General features: G+C 31.8%; 1 protein-coding gene across 5 annotated transcripts in view; it reads left to right on the top strand.

Annotated features, from left to right (window-relative positions):
* Positions 1 to 8,966: 8,966 nt before the first annotated feature.
* LOC132740413 (uncharacterized) overlaps positions 8,967 to 24,029 on the top strand; it is a 40,477-nt gene continuing 25,414 nt past the window's right edge. The window contains exons 1-5 of one of the 5 annotated variants that reach the window (XM_060728306.1): positions 8,967 to 9,066; positions 15,442 to 15,866; positions 16,965 to 17,095; positions 19,265 to 19,348; positions 23,599 to 23,759. In XM_060728306.1, the coding sequence (XP_060584289.1) occupies positions 16,999 to 17,095; positions 19,265 to 19,348; positions 23,599 to 23,759 (342 nt within the window). In that variant the 5' untranslated portion in view covers positions 8,967 to 9,066; positions 15,442 to 15,866; positions 16,965 to 16,998. Of the gene's footprint in view, positions 9,067 to 9,538; positions 10,604 to 10,989; positions 11,146 to 15,441; positions 15,867 to 16,964; positions 17,096 to 19,264; positions 19,349 to 23,598; positions 23,760 to 24,029 lie in introns of those variants that run through there. The other 4 variants (XM_060728307.1, XM_060728305.1, XM_060728308.1 and 1 more) reach the window with 4 other exon arrangements.

Genomic DNA, 24,029 nt, shown 5'->3' with positions numbered 1-24,029 from the left:
TAAAAATGTCCCTGCCAGAGGTCAGATTTGTCAAAATATAGGAAACAAACTTTAAAAAATTTCATTTGCTCAGAACTTAGATATTTGGTATGTAGCATTATTTTGCAGCTTTCTTTAAAGTTTCTTAAATCATGTCTTTCAATCACCAAGGCATTTCCGTTAAGGGTTGAGGCATCAGAATTGCAACCACCGTTTATCCCTGCATGATAATAACAGGTGACTTAATGAGTTCAAATTACTGGAGTCTATGGACCTTTAAAGCTCCAGTAGGGGACGTGGATTTGAACCCTGGTATTGTTTTAAGTTTGTAACACCCAAGGTTAGGCAAAATCAGCTTCCCTGTTTTGCCAACATATGACCTAATGTGTGTTGGTGCACTGTTAAACAAAATAAAACAAGTTTCTATTATAAGCATGTCTTTTTTTTTAAGCTGTATACAAAAGTATGTTACTACATGTATTAACCTCTTTTAGTTTTGTTACTTTTTATCTTTCTCAAATTCAGAGAAATTTATCTAGATAATTTTTATATGAAGATATATGGATGTCCTATACTAGTTATTAAAATAATAAAGTCACAGCAATAACACGTATAATATCATTTTTTTATTTTTCCAACGTTTCGGCAAATGTATGCCTTTTTCAAGGTAAATAAATAATAATAATATCAACGGACGTGACGTCGTAATTTTACAATTAACGTCACGCCCACTTTAGCGGAAAAACGAACAAATACGGAAAATTCCAATTCATGATAAAAGAGATAAGTGCACCAAACAAAGCATCAAAATATAAAAACGACACAATAGATATCGGATTAATAAATACGAATATTTCCTATAGGGTTTAATTATAAAAAATGATAATAGGAAAAAAACGAATATCTATGTGGCGTAATTCTAGCATTTGTAGCGTGGATTGATATTTTATGAATTAGTTAATTGAGTATAACAACTTTGTGTTCATTCCTTCTGGAAAATGAGTTTTTAGCTTATGAATCATTAAATCAACTTTTTTTTTTTTTTTTTTTTTTTCTATACTAGTTATTAAATATAATCAGCTTTTTGGACCCACCCTCTTATACATCTAATACCTTAAAGGGACTCCACTGAGGTTTTTTGATATGATTGAACTGGAAATATTTTTCCGAGATTTGTGTATCAATTGATGTAGGTCTGGACCAATAACTTATGTTTGTCTTTTGAAGTTTTCCTCACCACGTTTTTCCAGAATAATCATTTTGATTGTGCAAAATGACCCAAAAATGAAAAGCATTGCAACGCTTTTCACTCAAATCGCGATAAGAATCACACAAAATCGATTTTCATTTTGGTTCTGAAAGTATTTCTTCGTTGTCCTTCGCAGAGTTTTCCATTTAAGTGGTTCACTTGATATTTGTAAGATTTTTAAATTTTAAGTTTTTAGGCCTTTGGACTGAAGTGAAGTTCCTTTAAGGTTCCGTTACAATCACTTTGTATTAAACATGAGGAGTAATAGCCATGTTTTGTTTTTTATCAACAATTTTTTTTTATTTAGTGTAAAACTCTACATCTTCCATCACTCACCTTGTTTGTTCTAGTCATTTTCATAAAGGTGCCATTGTTTTAGGGATAGTAAATATTTAACTGCTGTTTAAATGTTCCATTTGGAAGTATTCTTGTATTGGAAAATGTGCCATAGGTATTATTTTAAGAAAATTAGAAATTACAGCCATAAAATGATAGTTATAGCAAGTCTTGCCTATAATAACTTGTGCTTAGTTAAATAAAAAAAAATGTAAACAACGCAAAAAAATGTTTTGCAGCTTCTTGTGAATGCTTGTTTGTTTCACTAAGTTGTTGTGGCTATTGCTGGCATTGTTGTGAAATAAACTTAAAAGTAGCACATTTCTCTAACAATTTTAAAGGTGTCAACATGAAATTTTAACTAGTTAATAATCACGATAAGATGTAGTAGTAAGACAAGGGACATAACTCTGGAAGCATTATTTTAGGAGTTATTTCCCATTTTAACATGGAATATTTTTTATGAAAATTTATTATGAATAGACTTAACACCAAATACTGTGCTTTTGTTTAATTGTATTAAATACATGCTTGAAATTAGATTTGTTTTATGTTCAATGGCTATTTGAATGTTGTTTCTGTTTAATGTTATTGTTGTACTAGACAAGTTAACATAGCTTTTTAGTGTACTGATACCTATGTCATGCTGCCAGTATTTGAATTTAGTACAGTGTAACCTCTGTCTGGTGGCCATCTGTAAATCAATATTATCAATAAAACTGTCCACAATATTATCAATAAAACTGTCCACAATATTATCAATAAAACTGCCCGCAATTTTATTAATAAAACTGTTGACAATTGGTTTAAACAATATTTTATTTCAATTAAACATATATAATGTACACACTATAATTACAATCAAATGCAAAAAGGATTGTCAACAATTATCCAACATCAATACCGATTCTTCCCAGAGTAAAGACTTCCCAATAAATTTAACCTTTCTAGAAGGACACCTCTGGGCAACAAATGAAAATCTGTATCTCCCAAAGGGTGTTGCTTTACACAGGTTATACTGTACTTCATTTGTTTATTTATTTTACCAAATAACTGCTATCACCAAATCTTTAGTTTATCTGTTAGTTTGTTATTTTATTTTTGTAGTGTTTGAAGTAATTATTTATATACATGTATGTTTACAGTCTCAGTATAGTTGTCTCTAGTTAGGTACAAGTAGATCTATTTACATAATTTATACAGTTTTGTTCAAAATTCTTTGAGCTGAATGAACACATTTGTATTGTAGTATCTACAATTTATGTAATGATTTACATATTCGTATTTACTATTTATTGTTGTTTTGTTTACATTAACATAACTTAATAGTTTTCCCCCTATATAACGTAATGTATCACAATTAGCCAAGTTTGTAATATAATATTTTGTATTTGGATACTTAAAGCCAAGGCTGGTGCCTTCCGGAATTAAGTCAAATAAAAACAGGGTAAAATGTTCTTTTATACAGCATTTTCCACATGTTCATTTTTATTTTTTTTTCAACTAAAAAAAATATTTTAGGGCATCTTGAGTTATCATTTCCATGCTTCATATCCACAACCAGTGATCTGATTTAAATGAAACCTTCACAGAAGTTATTGTCATCAAGGTTATTTTTACATATGACTTTTATGTTTCTTTTGGATTAAAACTTCTTGAGTTATTGCCCTTTGAATTTTCATAATGGCGGCAACTGATTCCACCAATGCAACCAGTGCAGACCACAATCGGGCGGCACTTATCAGTGTGCTGTCTGGTCATGGTCTGTACTGTAAGCTATTCAGTCACAAGTTATTTTGAAAAAAAAAAACCTTTAAAAATAATGAATAGTTTTGCCCAGATTGGAAAACAGACATGTCTATTTAAGATGTTCTGGGTGGTGGTAAGAGTTTAATTTCCATGGTATTAACTTTACAAAGTCAGCTGTATAAAGGTCCATGAAGCCCATGAAATGCTATCAATATTATTTTTCAAAACCTTTTTTTATTTTTGATATCTTTTTACAGTTTTCCCCAAAAAATATTCATTGGCTATATAGATAAACTATGTTTAATTTGCTTCTTTTGCTCTTTCGCACTTGGTATAAGTATAGAGTATTTGTATTTTGTATGGAAGTCAAAAAAATACTTTGTTTACATTTTCCTACTTTAACAACACATTACTGCACATTCAACACTATTTTCTGTCATTGTTTAACATCTAAGATGCTCAAAAATCATTACCAGAACATTATTAAACACATATCAGACCTTTCTCAAGAATTAAAAGATTAATGATTTCTGAGGCATAATGTGCCTTTAAGTATTGGGCTTGATAAGTTCTACATGATATTCCATTACCTTGTTTGTATGTACAAATTCATTCATATAAGACCAAGATTAAAGTTTGGTTTAGGTTTCTTTGGAACAAATTACTAATAGCTCTCTCTCTCTCTTTCTATGTTTTTTGGGGGAGAGGTGGGGGATTATGGCGTTAGGGAAGGATTTGTTTATTTTATTATTGTGTAATCAATATCTCAGGTTTTCATGCACATTCCAATAATGTAAAAATATTTCAGAATACTATATCCTTTAGTAGCTCTATCACACTTTGTAGTTTTATTTTCTTTGAAGACTTAAGTCTTAGATGAAAGGATTATATGAGCGGCGTCACAACAAAACCAACATAATGGGTTTGCGACCAGCATGGATCCAGACCAGCCTGCGCATCCACGCAGTCTGATCAGGATCCATGCTGTTCACTTACCAACTCTATTACAAGTAGAGAAACTGATAGCGAACAGCATGGATCCTGATCAGACTGCGCGGATGCGCAGGCTGGTTTGGATCCATGCTGGTCGCAAACCCACTATGTTGGTTTTGTCGTTAAGCCGCTCATATGTCTCTCTGTAGTTTGAGTGTGGTTTTATATTTTCCTAATTAAAAAATAGTTTCTTAATGTTGACATTAGCATGTCTGTAATATGTAACAAGCATATTGAAATTCATTGATATCTGGAAAAATTATCAGATTTATCGAGAATCAGTAGCTAAATACAACAAATTATAAGTATATTCAGGGGTGTATATATTACATTATAATACTGCATTTTTTTTTATTTTATTATTTATAAAGATTTTTGACAGGTTATATGGCCCTATATAAACAGTTATTTGGAAATATATTTCAAACAATCATTTCTATGTGATCATATAACATGTCAGGAATATTTGTAATGAATTTATTATACAGCAAACTTCCTTTTCTTTTTTTTCTTTTCTTTTTTTTGACAAAAAAGTGAGCAGTTTGCAGTATTATAAGTTTGTTATAAAGTTTTTTAACAGGTTGATATTACGCCATAAATAGACGATTATTTGCAATATAACTCTTACCTAACAGCTCAGTTATATATGTAAACAACCATTCATATAAGGCCATATAACCTGTCAATAAAATCTGTATAACTAATAATATACATATGTACATGTATATACCCTGGTATACTTAACAGTATTAGAATATTCAGTGTACATGTATATACTACAATGTATATTGAAAATCATCAGATTCTGTTCCAGATACTCATTCTTTTTTAAGTGAATTGGTCTATAATGGAAATTCTGTAATACAAAGAATAATCAGCTAGGTAGTATTTTGTATTAGACATAACAACAAACCACAAAAATATTATACATTGAAGTAAATGTTGGCCAATTGTGAGATTAAATATATTTATATAACAGATAATAATATGTTCTAGAACAAAATATTATTATTCATCATATAAATGTTCAGTCTAATGAATAAATTAGAGCTTTTCTGACGTTTCTGTTGTTGTTTTTGTCAACATTTTATGTAAGTTTAATTTATAATAAGGATATCTAATGCCCCTAGGATAAAAAGGGACACCTCCTGTATCTAAATTATACATTTCTATTTTGAAATGATTACGGAAAATGTGACAATTTTAGATATATCCACTTGATATTGTTTATTAAAAATTATAAGTAATGTAAATTTATTAAATTAGAATTATATAAAAATCATTGATTTACAAAAACGTCTGCAGTTGTATTATCAAAAATTTTTATTTGTACTTGTAGACTAGTATACCATAACATAATCATTGTTTTAAAAATCATAAGTTTTTACCGTCTTGAAGGTCATGAATACGTTCAAAATCAGACATAAACAGAAATTCATTTGTCATTCATATAATTATACATGTAGATTTTGAATTGAAATAATACAAGATGTTTTACGTATTGATTGTTGTAATTTTTGTTATTCTTTCATTAAAGAAAGAACAAGTTTCATACATGTTTGTACTAGAGATCTCTTTTTAATTTATTTTGATAATGTGTCATAAAAATTATTATGGAACAATAAAAAAATATGTATAAGATATGTGTGCGTGTTTTAACTTCAATGAATTGTTTGTACAACTAAAATTAAAGTAGCAAAGCGTGACGTAACCGCTGTGAGGAGTTTGCTATTCAGCCAGTAATTATTTTGAAAACTTCTAAAAACGATGAATGGTTTTGTCCAGAGTAAAAGATAGAAATATCTACTCGGGTTTACGTTATTTAGCATTATAAAGTTTAAATAACTCACAAATGTAAATAAAAAAAATCTGTGCTAGATGGATTCCCTTTCTGAAAAAAAAACATGCATGTATAAATTAACGTGCAGAAATGATGTTAAAACAGTTTCCAGGTCACATCACACGGTCTTCCGCAATTGTCACTGTTAACAAGACATTCATATTTTTGTGTCAAAACGAAAGATTTGAACAACAAGTCTACCAAAAGACCATGCAAAGCAAGAATTAATATATGCCACTATTTTCTCATATTATAGTCACCGTCCTCCGGCATTCAGTTTACTTTACCTAAAGGCATATCAGTAAATTTTATGCGAAGGTTTCTTTTAAAACTCCAGAAAAATTTAATAATAGAAAGATCCTCAACAAAGTCTGATAAATGTTAAATTTCTGCACGACATTACGTCATAGCACAATGCGTCTATGGTACATGAATTTTGGGCTAAAAGACAAAAGTTCTGTTTCAAACTATAAAGGCCCGCAATGTGAAGTTCTGCATGACAATACGTTATTGCAGAATACGGTCTAGCCTTACCGTCCGTATTTGCCTCACCGTTCCTTTTGTTCCTGATGACTCAAAGATACAGGTGCTTGAAACAAACTTTTTAAAGTTTTATATGGGCTATATACTATAATAAGATATCTTTATATACATATATAGACCGGTTATGTAAAATATTTGATTATGTGACTAGCGCCTGTGCTCAAAGATAGGTCCTACCATTCAAGTCGAACATTTGTATAGCGGCAATACCTCGGTTTTGCAACATTTTAGTGACTTCATAGTATACCTAGAAAAGATTTTGAAATGGCTGCCAGAGTTTGGACCGGAAGACAATCTGATTAAAATCAGCTCCTTATTAACGCTACGCATTATGCATGATATAACTTATAGGTCAGTCATTTGGCCAGAAGACTGAAACGTTGTTTGGTACGGGATTCAATAAACGACAGCCTACTGCTCACTGTCTATTGTTAACTGGACACCCTACTGCTCACTGCCTACTGCTAACTGAAGTACTATACGAAAGGAACAAACAAAACTTTCATTGAAATCTATCAAGGATACATTTTCATCTAGGAATACGTTAAAAGGAACTAGAAGCGCCCTATCGGTTATGTACAGCTTTTGATTTATTTTTTTTGTCTTCCCAGAGTTTATGTTTTGTGAATAAGGTGCATTTCCGAACTTTTCTCCGTATACACTTATTTTTGAAAATTTATGACAATTTCAAATCTAATAAACAAACATTAATTAGATAAAGTCAGATATATAAGCCTACACTTGATGGAAAAAACGGGAAACTTAGCTAGTTAATTATATGTGCCAAATATCTAACTTTCCATAACTGCCACTATATAATACTGGTTCTGTAAGGAACTGAATAATGCACAACAACGACAGACATTCGACACCATGATTGCGTCTTGCTTAGGTGATCTAAAAGACTTATTAAGATCAGAAGAACCTTTGAATCTTGAACTCTACTCTATTTGGTGTAGGTTTCAAATGGCGAAATATTAAGTTGCCTATCCGGCAAGCTACCATGCTGTTTGTAAAATGAATGACTCACAGACGACAGAAGATATCTGCTGACTTTTGGGTGAATTATTAACGGACTAGTCACTACAAGAATAGATGGTGTATTGGGGAAGAGGATTGCAGATTACATGAAATGTCATGAAGTATGTATAAATGAATATGAGATATGTACATCAGTTACAGTAAATGACCCTGATGTCACCGACTTGACAAATATTCAAACAGATATTCCCTCTTCATTTAACTTTCTTATTTTTTTGTGATTTGGATTTCGATCGCCCCTGTTTTAGTTTATACTAATCTATTTTAGTTCCATTGTGTTGGAAGCTTATTAAACACTCTCGAATCCGTTCCCGGAACCAGCCAGTAGGCCAAGAGTGTAAAATTTCTTGCTCACGGAAGCAACGGCTTGCCCCTCACGGGGTTTGAACCCATGCTGCCAGTAATCCTAAGAATCAAAGTCCGACGCATTAACCAGTCGGCCACGCCCTTGTTTTAAATTTGGAACTCTCCGTTTAACAGGACTTCGATATCAAAATACAAAAAAGAGCTTCCAAAAGAGCATGACCTGGTCAAACTCCCAGGACTTGCAGTATATGCTGGAAGTGGACGCCATTGCAAAAGCTAATCCATCATCATTGTCTTTTCTTGCAGGTTTCAAATAGAACGACCCCGGTATAATGCATTCATCAATGGCTCACTTTAAAAATGAAAATATCTTCGACAGATTTACATGTTGTTTTTTTTCAATACTGCGACATTTCTATACGTTTGAACTGGCCAGATAAATAAGTAAATAAATAAATAAATAAACAACAAAAAAATAAATAAATAAATAAATAGAATAAAATAAATAAATATGCGAGAAGGATTATGTCGACTACAGCTTTTGAAAGGCCCATTATCCAAAAAATGCTTTAATTTCTATTTCTAAAAAAGCCTTTTTTGTATCCTGTTAGAGTTTTCTGTAAATTACCCATTGGTCAATTAACTGAATCATCTTTTGGCAATTAATACTGTCATGATATTTTACTGATTAAGAATTTTGTATAGAAGTCAAAATACTACTTTGTTTACGTTTTGCCACCTTTATGACACATAATTTCATATTCTTCAGATGAGAAAACCATCTAACTTCCTCTAAAAACATTCTTTTAACAAACTCATGTTTGTAAAGGACAAACATGAGTTTGTTAAAAGAATCATGAAAAATGCATTCGTTTCTGAGGCATAATGTGCCTTTAAAGTTTATACAAAGCTGTTCCGGATGAGAGGACACCGGGTATTCATAGTGAACGCATGCTATTAAAAGTTAACCATTTTATAAAATGGATTTAATTGCCTACTTATAGATTTCGGATATTACAATTTATTTAAGGTATTTTCTTTTTATTGTTCTTAATCTCCTGTAATGAAAACAAGACGACCTGATGTCCATTTACCATAAGATATTAAAATTTTGTTAATACAATGTAATAAGTTTACGTGTATTCAAAACGCCTTCTGTATAAAGTCACCTCAGGTTAGAGTACATGCCTACATGAATGATATGCAATTTTTCAAATTTAGCGATGTGTTATATAACTATCTTGGTCATTTTTTTCTTCATTAGAATATAGCATTAAAATGTCGTGTACATAGTACATAAAATTTAGTTAATTTATTACCTGTATATAGGTGTAGACTACAAAGGATAAACTGATTTAAAATAGTTAACATACCAATTGATATTGCATTTATAACTATACTGTACATGTGCATGTACGTATATACGATCAATATTGATTGTTTACCTTGATCCTGCAAACTACATGAATATTTATAATTCTCGCAATGTGTTAATGTCACATACTTGCAACAGTTATTTATTAAGTGTTGGTTAATATACATAAAGATACAGAATAAAAAAAATGTTTTGCGCTCTATTGAAAAGAATGCACATGTTTTCACACGCTTGTTTATATACATGTTTATCTGGTATCTAACTTGTTGGATTAGTCATAAAAACTTAGGCAACCTACGTAAAAGGGTAGGTATTGTAAGTTAAATCATGTAATATCTTAACATGTAAGACTTTTAAGGGCGCACGAAGACAAGTACAATGTAAATGCATAAACGACGGAACCGAGATGTCATGTTATAATAGTGGTTATGTTGTGTGATACGAGTAAAAAGCTAATTCAAACGATCAATTCATAATGAGCTTAAAATTAAAGACTTTTAAACCGGAGTTTCTTCTTCTTTATTTACGTATAACTGTCTGTAAACGATCATCCGTTTATGAACATAACATGAAACGTTTTACAAATAGCATATAGAGCTTATATATATCAAAATAAAAGTATTTGCGAATAGCATTTTTTTGGACGAGCCTTATTGAATTTTTGCCAAATTGGAGATTGTTTAAGAACGTAGACAAAATTAGAATTATGGTGGTGTTGATTAATTGAATATGGGCGGAATATTCATTAATCAATTAATTGATTAATTTTGTAATAAGTAATAGAAAGAGCACTGAAACACGAGGTTATCTGATTTGTACGAGGGGGCGTAGCCCCCCGAGTATTAATCAGATTACCGAGTGTTTTGGCGTTCTTTCTCTTTTGTATCATAGTCAAACATAAAAGCACGTTCCCTGTTGTTACAATATGAAACCCCGGCAAAAATGAACCAATGAACGAGCATCTAAATATGACATTTCTGTCGATTTCACTTTCACTGCCGTCACAATATGTAAACCCCAGCAAAAATGAGCCAATCAATGGGCATGCTCTGGAGTGCGGGTAACTAATACCCGCACTCCAGTTACCGCACGGTGCATGTATATGTATACGATTTAACCCTGACACATTTTCAACAGAAAGGTCTCCAAACTATGATACAAAAAGAAGAAAGAAGTGAGAACACTTCAACAGGTAAATAAATGTTTACTGTTTTATTTTCTGTTTAATAATGTATTCTTTTCAAATTTTTATTTCCTTGGAAAATATCAATGGAATAATAAATATGGAATTCGATCATGATTTATTTTAACGTTTACAACATTTATTTGGATTAAGACTTAAGATCTAAAATGAATGTGGAAGGCTGTACCAGTCATCACGTACTTTAATCCGTGCAATCATATAGGCCTACTAAGACTTTTGTTAGTTTTTTTTTGAACGATTTAAAATCATTTAATATCTTTTGCATATTTATTGCGGACCATTTCCAATATGAATGAAAATCCAACTCCGTATAGAGATATATACCGGAGATATAGACTTTAGTCAGGGCAGGTATCAAATCGAAAGTAGGACTTTCCCTGTTTTGGTATGTTTACATAGATACTATTAATAGTATTTTTGAAAATGTCTATTCACGTGGTTTCCAGCTTTATTAAAATTTCTTAGAAGAAATACAGAAAGAATGGAATTTCCAGATGACCGATCGGATTTTAAATCACTCTGTTGATCTGGTAAATTTATTATTACTTAATATTATCATTTTTTTTTTAAATTGTTAGATTCCTTAATGATAAATAATTTTGAAATATACTTGCACATTTTTTGTACACAATTAATCTGTCAATTTTCCAAATTAGAAATATTGCTTATATGAAATCGTGAGAATGATTCAATATGAATACTATAACTAATAGCTAAGTAACTAAAAAAATTATAAATGTTACAAAACAACAATTTTTCACCAAAATTAGGTAAAAGACCAAATGTTAACATGGAAAAACTAGATTTTGGGTGATTCCAAAGTTTTTCATCATTTTTTGTTAACCCTTTACCTCATATATACGCGAAACAACGCACTTTCGACCCCCCCCCCTTTTTAGGCCTGAAATAGTGAAAAAATGTCCTATTTGGGCCCCAAACACATGTTTTCGTTTGAGAAATGTTGCTAAAAAAAGTGAGCACTTTTTCGGTGCCGACCCCCCCCCCCATCCAAAAGATATATCAGGGGGTTGGCAGAAGGGGGATGTGCCCCCTTCTGTTTGGGGGTTTTAAGGGGGGGGCGGAGTCCCCCTCATCGCCAAGAAAATTTTGGACTTGTGAGAGGCTTAAAATGACCCCAGGTCGATCATAAGGTAACGTGTAACCAAGGCTGAAAAGCCTTTGACTCTATCTCAATCCCTTGTGAAGTTGCAGCACTTTGAAATAAATTTTGATGGAAAAAATCGAGGCAAAATAGTGATTTTTGGCAATTTTGAGATGTCCCCTCGTTGCCAGGAAACAGGAAATTTAAGACTGAGCATGTTGTTACAAAGGCAATGGTCCAGTCAACATTTGTGCCAAGTTTGATTAGTATTGAAGCATTTTTCATAGTTTCATAGCAGTTTGAACTTGTAAGAAGAGGCTTTTCAGTGAAAATGGCCTTTTTTCACAATATGCTCATGGGGGAAAGGGTTAAATAAGTCATAGTGAACTGTCAAAAAATGAATGAATATTATGTATTGAAATACATATATATGTTATGTAGATCTATATATATACTGGTCAGAGACCATCAACCGGACACTTTTTGAACATTTTACCATACTGTACAGATTTCATAATTTTAAACCAAGAGACATGAAAATTTGACACAGTACAGTTTAGGTTCTTCTCCTAACTAACAAACTTGTTTGTTTATTTCTGATTATGTTGATACTTATATCTGATGCTCTTCAAGGAGGGTATCAAAATTACCTTAATTGTCTACACTTCATTACCTAGCGAAAGAAACTTCAGCGAAAAGGTTTTACAGTACTGCTAGACCTATTTACTGTCGCACAACGTCAAAATAAAAGGGACATATAAAGGAGGCCAGATCTATTAAGTACCATGTGTCTGGACAGATATGTACATGACGTGATCTAATTCAGATAACCTGGGTGTTTTATTTTTATATGCCAGAAAGAATTTCGGGTATATTATGTTCACCCCCTGGCGTCCCTCTGTCTGTCTGTCTGTCCTTACGAACCCAGAGGTACTTGTGTGACTTGGAGAACAATGGGTAACAGTAAATTCTCTTTGATCCTATTCATTCCGTTTTTACTTGTGTGTCTTTTTTTAAGCCTTAGTTAATGTGTCAAAAAGATTGAAGGAGAAGTCACATATGTACCATTTTGTGAGTACGTCTGTCCGTCCGTCCGTTAGCAATTTGGTTTCCGGAGCATAACTTAAGTTCTATTTGGCCCACAATATTCAAACTTCATAGGATGATTGTTCATATTAGGTAGAAGATCCCTATTGATTTTGGGGTCACAAGGTCAGTCACTATCACCTTAAAACTGAAAACAGTTTCTGGAGCATAACTTAAGTTCTGTTTGGCCCACAGTGTTCAAACTTCATAGGATGATTGTCCATATTGGGTAGAAGACCCTTATTGATTTTGGGGTCACAAGGTCAAGGTCATTATTACTTTAAAACTGAAAACAGTTTCCGGAGCATAACTTAAGTTCCATGTGGCTCACAATATTCAAACTTCATAGGATGATTGTCCATATTAGGTAGAAGACCCCTATTGATTTTGGGGTCACAAGGTCAAAGGTCAAGGTCACTTTTATCTTAAAACTGAAAACAGTTTCTGGAACATAACTTAAGTTTCATTCGACCCACAGTGGTCAAACTTCATAGGATGATTATCCATATTGGGTAGAAGACCTCTAGTGATTTTGGGGTCACAAGGTCAAAGGTCAAGGTCAATATTACTTTAAAACTGAAAACAGTTTCCGGAATATATTTTAAGGTCTATTTGGCCCACAATATTCAAACTTCATGGGATGATTGTCCATATTGTGTAGAAGACACCTATTGATTTTGGGTTCACAAGGTCAAAGTTCAAGGTCACTATAACTTTAAAACTGAAAACAGTTTCTGGAGCATTACTTAAGTTCCATGTGGCCCACAAAATTCAAACTTCATAGGATGATTGTCCATATTGGGTAGAAGACCTCTTTAGATTTTGGGGTCACAAGGTCAAAGGTCAAGGTCAATATTACTTTAAAACTGAAAACAGTTTCCGGAATATATTTTAAGGTCTATTTGGCCCACAATATTCAAACTTCATGGGATGATTGTCCATATTGTGTAGAAGACACCTATTGATTTTGGGTTCACAAGGTCAAAGTTCAAGGTCACTATAACTTTAAAACTGAAAACAGTTTCTGGAGCATTACTTAAGTTCCATGTGGCCCACAATATTCAAACTTCATAGGATGATTGTCCATATTGGGTAGAAGACCTCTTTAGATTTTGGGGTCACAAGGTCAAAGGTCAAGGTCACTATTACTTTAAAACTGAAAACAGTTCCTGGAGCATAACTAAAGGTCTATTTGGCCCTCAATATTCAAACTTCATGGGATGATTGTCCATATTGGGTAGAAGACCCCTATTGATTTTTGGGGCACAAGGTCAAAGGTCCATGTCACTATTACTCTAAAACTAAACACAGTTTCCAGAACATAACTTAATTTCTATTTGGCCCATAATGTTCAAACTTCTTAGGATGATTGCTATTTGAAGGAAGTAATACTTTATTTAATTTATGTAATGTCTTACAAATGCTTCATCCTTACTAAAAAAAAAAACAAAACAAAAAAACACTTTTAGGCATATATAAAGCTCCGCCTAGCGGTGCTCTTGTTTATCTTTAACATGATATACAATATTTCAGCAGTAGATGCTGAAGTTTTGGATATACTATCGTTTACTCTGCAAATGAATGTAGCTGGTATATGAAGTCATGCATTGCACTGTTGACGCCCAAATTTTCAAAGTCAACAGTCTTGTAATAGACATTAAAATATTACCGTTTATGGAAGTTGAAATAAAATATAATTACTTAATTATAGAAGAAACATAACTTTATTGTTAATAAAAATGTGACCGATAGTACTGAACAAACAAAAAAACTAAATAAAGCATTTTCAGGGCTGTCAGGGTTTGGTGGTTGTACGGTTTTGGTGGTCCCCAACCAGTACATTATTAGTTTTTTGCCAGGTTACAGGACCATATTTAATCATTGACCAACTTGTTTCCAAAAGCCTGGATCCATAGGGTGGGATGGGGGCTGAAATCAGGTTCAACACCCTAACCTGCAATTTTTTTCTATCAAGAGTAATTAAAAGATCAGCAAAAACGAGATTAATATTAATGTCATAGGCCAAGTTTGTTTAAATTTGAATATCTTTAAAATTGTCAACAAAGTAATGTTATAAACTTGCAAAATATGTTTAAACATAATATAATGTGGTGTGATGTGATGTTACATGACATTAACACAACACCACACCTCCAAACACAACACAACACATAACATAATGTTACAACATAATGTTATAACAATAAAATAACCTAACACATAACATCAACACAACATAACCACAACACAATTATACAAACAAAACATGATTATTATTATTATGTTAAACACTAGAGTGTTAACTTATAATATATTAAGTGAAGAAAATCCGCAAACAATGCATTATGTACAATAGACTGGGCATGCCGGTAATACATTAAATTGTCCGAAGAATGTTATAATATACCTCAAGAAAAGATACCTTGATTTATAGATGACGCAACAATATCATTACGGTTAGAATAAAAAATGTAATTTGAGGAGCGGGTAAACAACTTTATTATTAACAGTTTATTGGTTATGAATGCCCGTTATAGTGGGCTATAACAAAAGAAGGTAGCAATGGTACAAGTACTATATATAAAAGACCTTTACATGCCTATTAATTAAAATTGCGTTTAACATTTTTCAACTTCAGTGACAGGAAAAACGTCAATGGGAAATAAGGTTGTGAAATTGGCTGACATATTGAAATCTGGAACAAATTAAGGAAAGATAGCCATGCTAACAGTTCTTGTTTCAACATGCAGGATGGTTTTGGATGTAATGTAAGAGGACTCCCAGTTTAGTCAAGTGCGTTGAATTCTGTGTGATAACGAAAAAGTGTTTGAAGAGTCATGATAATCTGGCTATTGTGACATTGATATCATGTGTTTTAAGACTAAATAATGACTTCTATTCAAGTACTTTGTTTAAGACTTTTTATGACTTCTGTTTAAGACTTTGTGCATACTTTATCGAATTAATTCTAGTAACATGAATATTAAGTGCCTGACTCAAGGATATATAAAAAGGATATAATCATCAAGAGCTACATGTATATGAGTTTAGTGCCACAAGAAGGTAAGTTGTATATATTCAGCCTAAAATAAAAAAAACACAGTGTGATTTTTATATTTGAGCCGTGTCACGACAAAACCAACATAATGGGCTAGCGATCAGCATGGATCCAGACCAGCCTGCGCATCTGCGCAGTCTGATCAGGATCCATGCTGTTTGCTATCAGTTTCTCTACTTGTAATAGAGTTGGTAAGCGAACAGCATGGATCCTGATCAGCCTGCGCGGATGCGCAGGCTGGTCTGGATCCATGCTGGTCGCAAACGCATTATATTGGTTTTGTCATGGCATGGCTCATTTATTCATTTAAGTTTAATCAATAATATTGTATTTTGATATTAAGTTAACAGTAATGGCATAAACGTTTATCTTGACAAACTCTACATTTTTTTCCCCCTACTAAGTCATTTGGCTCCGGTAAAGTCTTGTCAATTTACCATTTTCTCTCTCATCCTTTCCAGACTGTGATCTTTTATTCACCATATTTGAACCACTTCATGCTTATAAATAACCTGCTGGCCGTTTTGACGTCATATTTCTACATTTAACATTTAGAGCTATGACTGACCACTGTATTCAACACTGATGTTTGTTTAGGCTAATTTGGATGTCCAAGTGACGCCAAATTTAGACATAATGTCACTTGAATGTAGCGTTTATAATATACAAAAAAACAGCTGTTGATGAATTTATATAAGGAAATTGATGCATTTACAAGGGCAATTGATAAATTTATTGGATCTATTGACAAATCTATAATAGTCTGGAGTTCCTTCCCCTTTTGCTACGCTAATACTTGTTATTAGATGCCGGGAACAAGAATATATATTCAGTAGTTGATGAATTTATTACACCTCCTTTCCAAGTAAATACTTAATCAGAGACACCTTATCATGTTCATACAATGATCTTTGAATATTTTATCAATGGCAAGATAGTAAAAGAATGATTTTGTCTCTATATAGCGCAGTAACAGGTAAATTCCTTTTAAGATTTAATAGGAGATAACCTGTTACTGCACTAAGGTAACAAACATTTTGATTACCTGTATTTAAACTTAAAAAACTAAAATATTACTTGTTTTATTTTAAATTTCCTGCTAGGTGCCCAGTGACACATTTTAAGGAAAATTGTAGAATGCTACTTGTACTGGTTTTAGTTACCATGGCAACAGTTTTTACAGCAACCAATGCTAGGTGCAAATGTCTGTGCTGTGGGGATCTTTGTGGGAAAGGTAATATTATTATTTTTTTTTTTTTAAATTATTTTAATGTTTCATATTTTGTTACATGTTTTCTTAGATGTTTAATCATATTGTTTTTTCGTTTACTATGCAATGTCATTATCACCTGCTATAAAATGGTTTAAAGTATTTTCTTCCCGCCCATCTGTATTTGTCCCTTATTGTCACCTATTAGATACCTGTTTAGTGTCCAGCTTTATTTGTCATCCGGTGAAAACGCTGTATTTCTTAAAAATTGTGTGTAGAAGAACAAAAGTCGATACTATATTGAATTCTGTTCATAGTCGTAGTACCGCATAGTGACGTAAATAAGTGAATAATAATGAGGCCAAATAAAGCTTGACACTAAGTATGTTAGTATTCATCCGTAGCTATTCTACAGAAAATGGAAACATTTTATTCTCCTGTTGCTATTGCTTCTGTCGAAGTTTCTGATTTCTGTAGAACAGCATGGATGAACACTAACATATACTTAGCTAGGAAAACATTTGAGCCGCGCCATGACAAAACCAACATAATGGTTTTGCGACCAGCATGAATCCAGACCAGCCTGTGCATCCGCACAGTCTGATCAGAATCCATGCTGTTGGCTTACAAACCCTATAACAAGTAGAGAAACTATTAGAATTACATTTTAATGTTTCATAAAAGAGGGTAAATTATGCTGCATTAATATCAGTTCTGTAGAAGCAGAGGACAAATTTAAAAAAGCAATGTCTCCAGAAGATAACAGAAAATCTACTGTTGTAGGGACATCCACAGCCTAGTAGTTAAGATTAGTGACTTCAAACCACTTGCCCCTTACCACTGTGGGTTCAAATCCCGACAGGAACTTTGGATTTTTTCATTGAAGAAAGCTATCCAGCTAACTTATGGACGTTGATGGTTCTACTCAGTTACCAATTCTTGGCAAAAATAATGTACAGAAGGGCACCGTGAGGTCTTGGTCCTCCAGTAAAGCTGGAAAGTGGCCATATCACCTATACTGTGCTGGTACAACGTAAAGCCCAACCCAAAAAAATCTACTGTTGTAATATAATATTTCAAAATCCTTCTTCAAATTCATAAAATAGTTGTAAAAAAAACAAAATATTTCACTTGAAAACATACAATTTATTTGCAAATTTTGCTTCGAAAATGGGAAGTCTACTTTTCCCCTTATTTGGATATATTTAATTATTTTATTACTAATATTTTTTTTTCATTCTGGTTTATAATGGCATGTGATGGAACAGTCATGTTGTCTGTACCCTGTTATTGCCGTTGCGATCCACAAACTTCAATATTGGTCATAATTTTTTTTATTTCTTAATGGATTGTCTGCTGAACCAAAAATTCTATACTTTTTAAATGACTTCTTAATAACTTAACTCTTTCTTTTTCAAAAGTTATGATAAATTACACAATATAATATCTTGTGTAATAGAGATCAAGGTAAAAATTAATTGGCTAGTGAAATTTGCTTAAAACATTTTTTTTGAACGAATTTGATTCATTCTTGGACAAAAGAACATTTCTGACAAAACTGACATGATGATTAATTCAAATTTGATCTTGACCTTTGAATGACCTTGACTGTCAATGTCAAATATGAATTTGAGTTATATTTTGTACAAGAAAATAATGTTTTCTAGGAGTATTCTTTGCGACAGTATTCTTCCTCCGATGATGTGTTTGACTTTTAAGGAATAAGAAAAAGTTGAGCATGGCCCCCGCTAGGCAGTGTCTCTTGTGTATATATGTTATATTTTTGTATTATATTCAATATGTAGATATGTATATATAATTTGGTAGCATTGTGAAATGGTTAGACGCTTAAACAAGAAAAAATTGAACAATTTAAACAGCTAAAAAAATGTCAAAGAAGAGGCTGTAGCTGGTTAAGATGTTCAATTTTTTACTAGCGACTAACTAACTTAGTCATTGACCTACTTTTCCTAGGTACGAGAAGTGTTTATCAAGATAGAAACAATGTTTGAAACAAAAAAGGTTAAAAAAAGTCGTTTTGGGACAGTTTATATGAAAAAGACAGATATTTTCAAATTTAGGCATTGAATCTCATTGGATGAAAAAGTAGGTCAAGTTTTCATTGGAGGAAAAGTAGGTCAAGGTCTAATTATGTGTAGAAATGATTGTAGCATGTTCTATGTATGATTTCAGTCTTGATTTTCCTGATGTTTATCTTAACTGTGTGTAGTGCAATTAACAATACAACTGATACCCAAGATGTATGTAATAGTAATGGTAAGTTTTTTCTAACATTACATATATTGATAACTTTCCATTCTGTGAAAATGTTCGTCGTCTTCAAAGTTCATACCATTTCCACTTTGTGTATCATTTGCAGAAACTGTTAAGATATCAGTCAATTGCTGCCATTCCTACACCCACGGGGAATAAAGTGGGGGCGGGGTGTATAGGGGGTAGGGATTGACCTTTTATTACTAAACTGTCAGTAAAAAGGCTCCATACTGTGGGGTAGGTGTTAAAACATTCCCTGCTAATTATCCCCTCACTTCAAGTTTAACATTACTGCTGGTATTTTGGCATGAAAAAACAAAAAATCAACTCCCCATTGCATTAACCCAGTTGTGTGGGGACAGATGAAGGTTTAAAATTCAGCTGATTTCACTGGGGCAGGAGGCTAGAGTATCAATAGACTTGTACATTTAATAGTTACTTACCTTAGCAGGCAGTCCTGAAACTTGTTCATAGGGCAAACAGGGTCTATATTATTGGATTTTCGAATAATTTAATTTAAATACAAAAGTTAATATTGTACAGTACCAAATTCAAACCAGAAAAAATCTGTTACATGTAATAAAAGAGATTAAGTTTTATGTACTAGAAACTTTTTTTCAAATGTATGTGACTGTCATTCCTGAAGTTGTAAATTTTAATTTTAACAATTTTTTAAACAAATATTTAAAGCTGCATGCCTCCAGATGAGCTGCAATATTTTTAAAAATTCAAATTTTAGAAAAATGTACTAAGATTTAAAGACATAATAAGAGTCAAGATTCAGGTACTGTAATAATTTTCATCTAATGTTCGATTAGATGACTGATTTTGAAGTATTTTATAAAATTATTTTTAGCGTTACTGCCTATTTTTGCATATTTCGACCTCTTTTTGGTGTTAAAGCAGTTTGCAATGTTTTAACTTGCTTTGTTCTTTTCACAATATTTTACTTTTAAATACATTTTCAAATTTTTCATGAAAGTTAAACGCATGAATCTGGAGGCATGCTGCTTTAAAAAAAGGTGATATTTGTGTACAAGTAATTCCACCTTGAAATAATGCTGTTTTCTAACTTGTACATTTATTAACATATAATCATTTTTGCTGAATGAGATTAGTTCTTCCTGGAGCTTTAGGGTTGATTTTCAATAGATTTTTTTTTTTAGTTTTTAAGCTTGAATGAAAGCAAACAAGTCTATAAATTTATGCTTTTTGAATGTCATAGTGTTTGGTGGATTAAATTTCACAAAATTCAATGTAGCAAGTGGATGTATATTATTATGTAAGAAAAGATTTTGCACAATGTCCCATATTGAGGAAATTGTAAGTTTGAATAATTATAATGTACGTTTGATATTTATAGTGCAAAAGATAGCTTTTTTACTTGTTTTCAATCCATTACTCCACAGATTAGCAGGTACTCATTTTAACTAACTAATATCCATTAGTCCACAGATACCCATTTTAAACATTCAAAATTATAATTTTAGAAATACTCACTTTCTAGTCAATTTTACTATCTTTTTTACTTTCATTTCCCCTGCATGCAATAATGAAATAGTGGGGAACACCCTGCGGAGACAATCAGTGAAATAAAGGCCTTTTTAAAAGTAAAATCAAAGCCATTTCTAGATGAAAAGGGTAGTTAAATCAAAGCCAGTTCTAGCTGTAATGGGAAAAGGTCTTCTTCTACACTTGATTGAAATTAAATTGTGACATTTTGGGAAATATGAGAAATCTTGAAAATTGAAAAACTGCCTATATTAAACAGTCTCAATTTTAGCCAATAAATGCCCTGTGATTGTGTATTAATATGCCTTTGGCTTGCAGTCACTAAACAAGACACACATTTTTTTAACCTTTTAGCTTTATTTTAGTCGTAATTTTATACACTTCATTTGATGTATTGAACGATTGTTCTATTGTTTTATAATATTTGAGAAATTCTCGTTCAGTGTAAAGCTTAAAATGAATGATCCTGAAGATTAAGTGTCATTATATGCTTTGTTTTGCAGTACTGCATGTCTTAAATTTCAATTCTACTTTAATCACCAAATAAACATGGCATTGCAGGTATGCATGTAGGAAGATAAAAACAATGAATATAGTTTGTGGCCTTGAGAAATGTCAGATAAAGAAAACTGATTACGTCTGTAATATAGTAAGGGAAAAACAAATGAAGTTACAAAAAAATATGTCAGAGGTGTAGGGTATTCAATTTCTTATATACCGGCATTTAACACTAAAACTGCTAAATTTGTATAAATTGACTTAATTGCCCAGCAATGAATTTGGAACAGTCAATTCAGAGTTTAAGGGGTTTCCATGTTACAATACAAAAATTGAGCTACCCAAGGTTTAAAACCTTGGCGTCAGACTGCACAGATGTGCGGGCCAGCTTGGGGTCTATATTGGCAGCAAAGACTGATCACTTTTGTTCCAGTGGATTGATTTATAGGATTACATGTATACATGTATACAAAGTGGATTTATAAATTGACTCGGTGTGTGGCAATGTTGAAACAGATTGATATATGCACCAATATTATAATTATTACGTGATTTGTGAAGATATTATATTATTAATGAACTACATTGTATTTCATTTCAAGCCTGCTGAATGGTTATTGACATTCCTTAAATTATTATAAAGCATTATAATTCAAACTTTTATTAGCATTGTCATAATGTCAGAATACAATTTGTATAACCTTTTATTTCTGAATTTGAGATTTTAATATTGTAATTTCATATTGTTAAAGTTTTCTATATTATGTGAGCCGAGTGCTACAGCTTATAAATTAAATTATGAATTTTATATTCATTTTATTGAATTAAGTAACAGTTAGAATATTGAAATATGACATAATTATATTGGTGCACATTTAATTTATTTGTCATAAAGGTTTATTATTTGCAGTGTTTTGTTTGGGTTGTGGGCCACTAATAGTTTATGTTCATTAACAGTGATAACATCTCTAAACGAGACATGACATTTCTTATCCATGTTATTATTGTGTACATATCTGTGATCAACAATATCATTGCTATCAGTATACAATTATTTTCAGAGGCAGTGTCTAATTAATTAATTGATTAATTAATTATCAGCTTATTAGTGTTGGAAGTGAATTTATTGCATGTTTTTCATATACATATATAATAGTTCTTAAGATTGGGGGTATTTTTATTTTGAACTTGACCAGAATTCAAATGCCGTCTGCATTAACATGGCATATTTCTAATATTTTTTGTTAGGTTCTAATCTCAGTCTCATCCAGAACTCTGTAATTGTGGGTTTTTTCCCATTAAATAAACATTAATTGCTGAGTTAGCCTTACGATGCACTTACCATTCACAATTAATATGTACTTAAACAATGGACATAGTACTTCAGATGGTTGATGTTGAAATTTAAGTCCGCATAATGTTTTAACAATAATTGCAGAATATTATGCATGCAGTAATAAATACTAATAAAGTATTGATATGTTTTCCAAGTTGTAACTGTAGGAGTTTGTACCACGGCAATAGATGGGGAAAAAACCCATTAACTGATTTCCAAAGTACATTTGTATCTCTATTGTCGTTACTATTCCAAAATGTTCTTTTTATTAACGTAAAGTAGTAATTTATGCTAGGTTTGTTATTTTCATATTTTCTTTATCATTCTACCATTTTCCTTGTTTTTGAGGGGATCAGGCAGGTTATAATAAAAGTGTAGTTGTTTTTTCTCAGTTTTATGACTGGCCCTTAATTTAGGGCTGCCAGTCCTTCAACTTTTGTGTCACATTAGCCAAGTTCATTTGGCATGAATGTTATTGACAAATTTAAAAGAAAATTTTTTTCTCCAACTATCAAAACATGGGAAAAAGATATCCCCCATTCAAAATTATCTCCATGCCTCTTTGACAAGTCTTATTAGTTGGACTTACATCCCGGAGAATTATGACAAAGCACTTTAAAGAAAAACTTTTATAATTTTGTCAACCTCCAAAATAATGTTATATGCGTTTTTAGATAAAACACTTTATGTTTTGTACCTACATACTCTTTGAAAAAACATACCAAAGGTCAAGTTCATTTCTTTAAGAAAAAGCTTTATTTTAACAACATGTGATCCTTTTGAAAATAACATAATGATAAATACAAATGACATAATTTTATTGGGATTCATTTACCAACATCAAATGTAACTTTATAATGAAGTTTTAGATCATTTATATATTTTTAAATGAGGAGACATATTTCAGCAATTACCCCAAAGTCAGCGTTATTTCTGGAAAGTGAGGACATTGTTTTAACATGTAGCATACCAGGTGTCCCAGCTGAAAAATTAGCTTTTGTCAAAAGTGGAGAAACAGAAATGATACCAGAGGAGTTTATTCATAAAGTGAATGCAACATCAATAAAGGTAACTTATTATGGTATCAATTAATAAGGCGCATGCCTCCAGGAAAGCCAAAATATTTCAAGAAAATCAACCTAGAGAAAAATGTACTAAAATTTTAAGGAAAGTAAAAATATTAACAATTAAAGCAATAATTTTTATGTTGCTTGCAATTAATGACTGATTTGGCAGTATTTATTATCATATTTCCACTGCTTGCCTGTTGTTTTTGCAGATTTTGTTCACTTGGCAATATTTTATTTTTCAATAAATTTTTAGAATTTTCATGAAATT

The sequence above is a fragment of the Ruditapes philippinarum genome, unplaced genomic scaffold, assembly GCF_026571515.1.
Source record: "Ruditapes philippinarum isolate M1 unplaced genomic scaffold, ASM2657151v2 ctg1275_1_1_1_1, whole genome shotgun sequence".
Classification (NCBI taxonomy): Eukaryota; Metazoa; Mollusca; class Bivalvia; order Venerida; family Veneridae; genus Ruditapes; species Ruditapes philippinarum.
The sequence above is the reverse complement of the archived record's forward strand: the minus strand, read 5'-3'. Positions and strand labels throughout refer to the sequence as shown.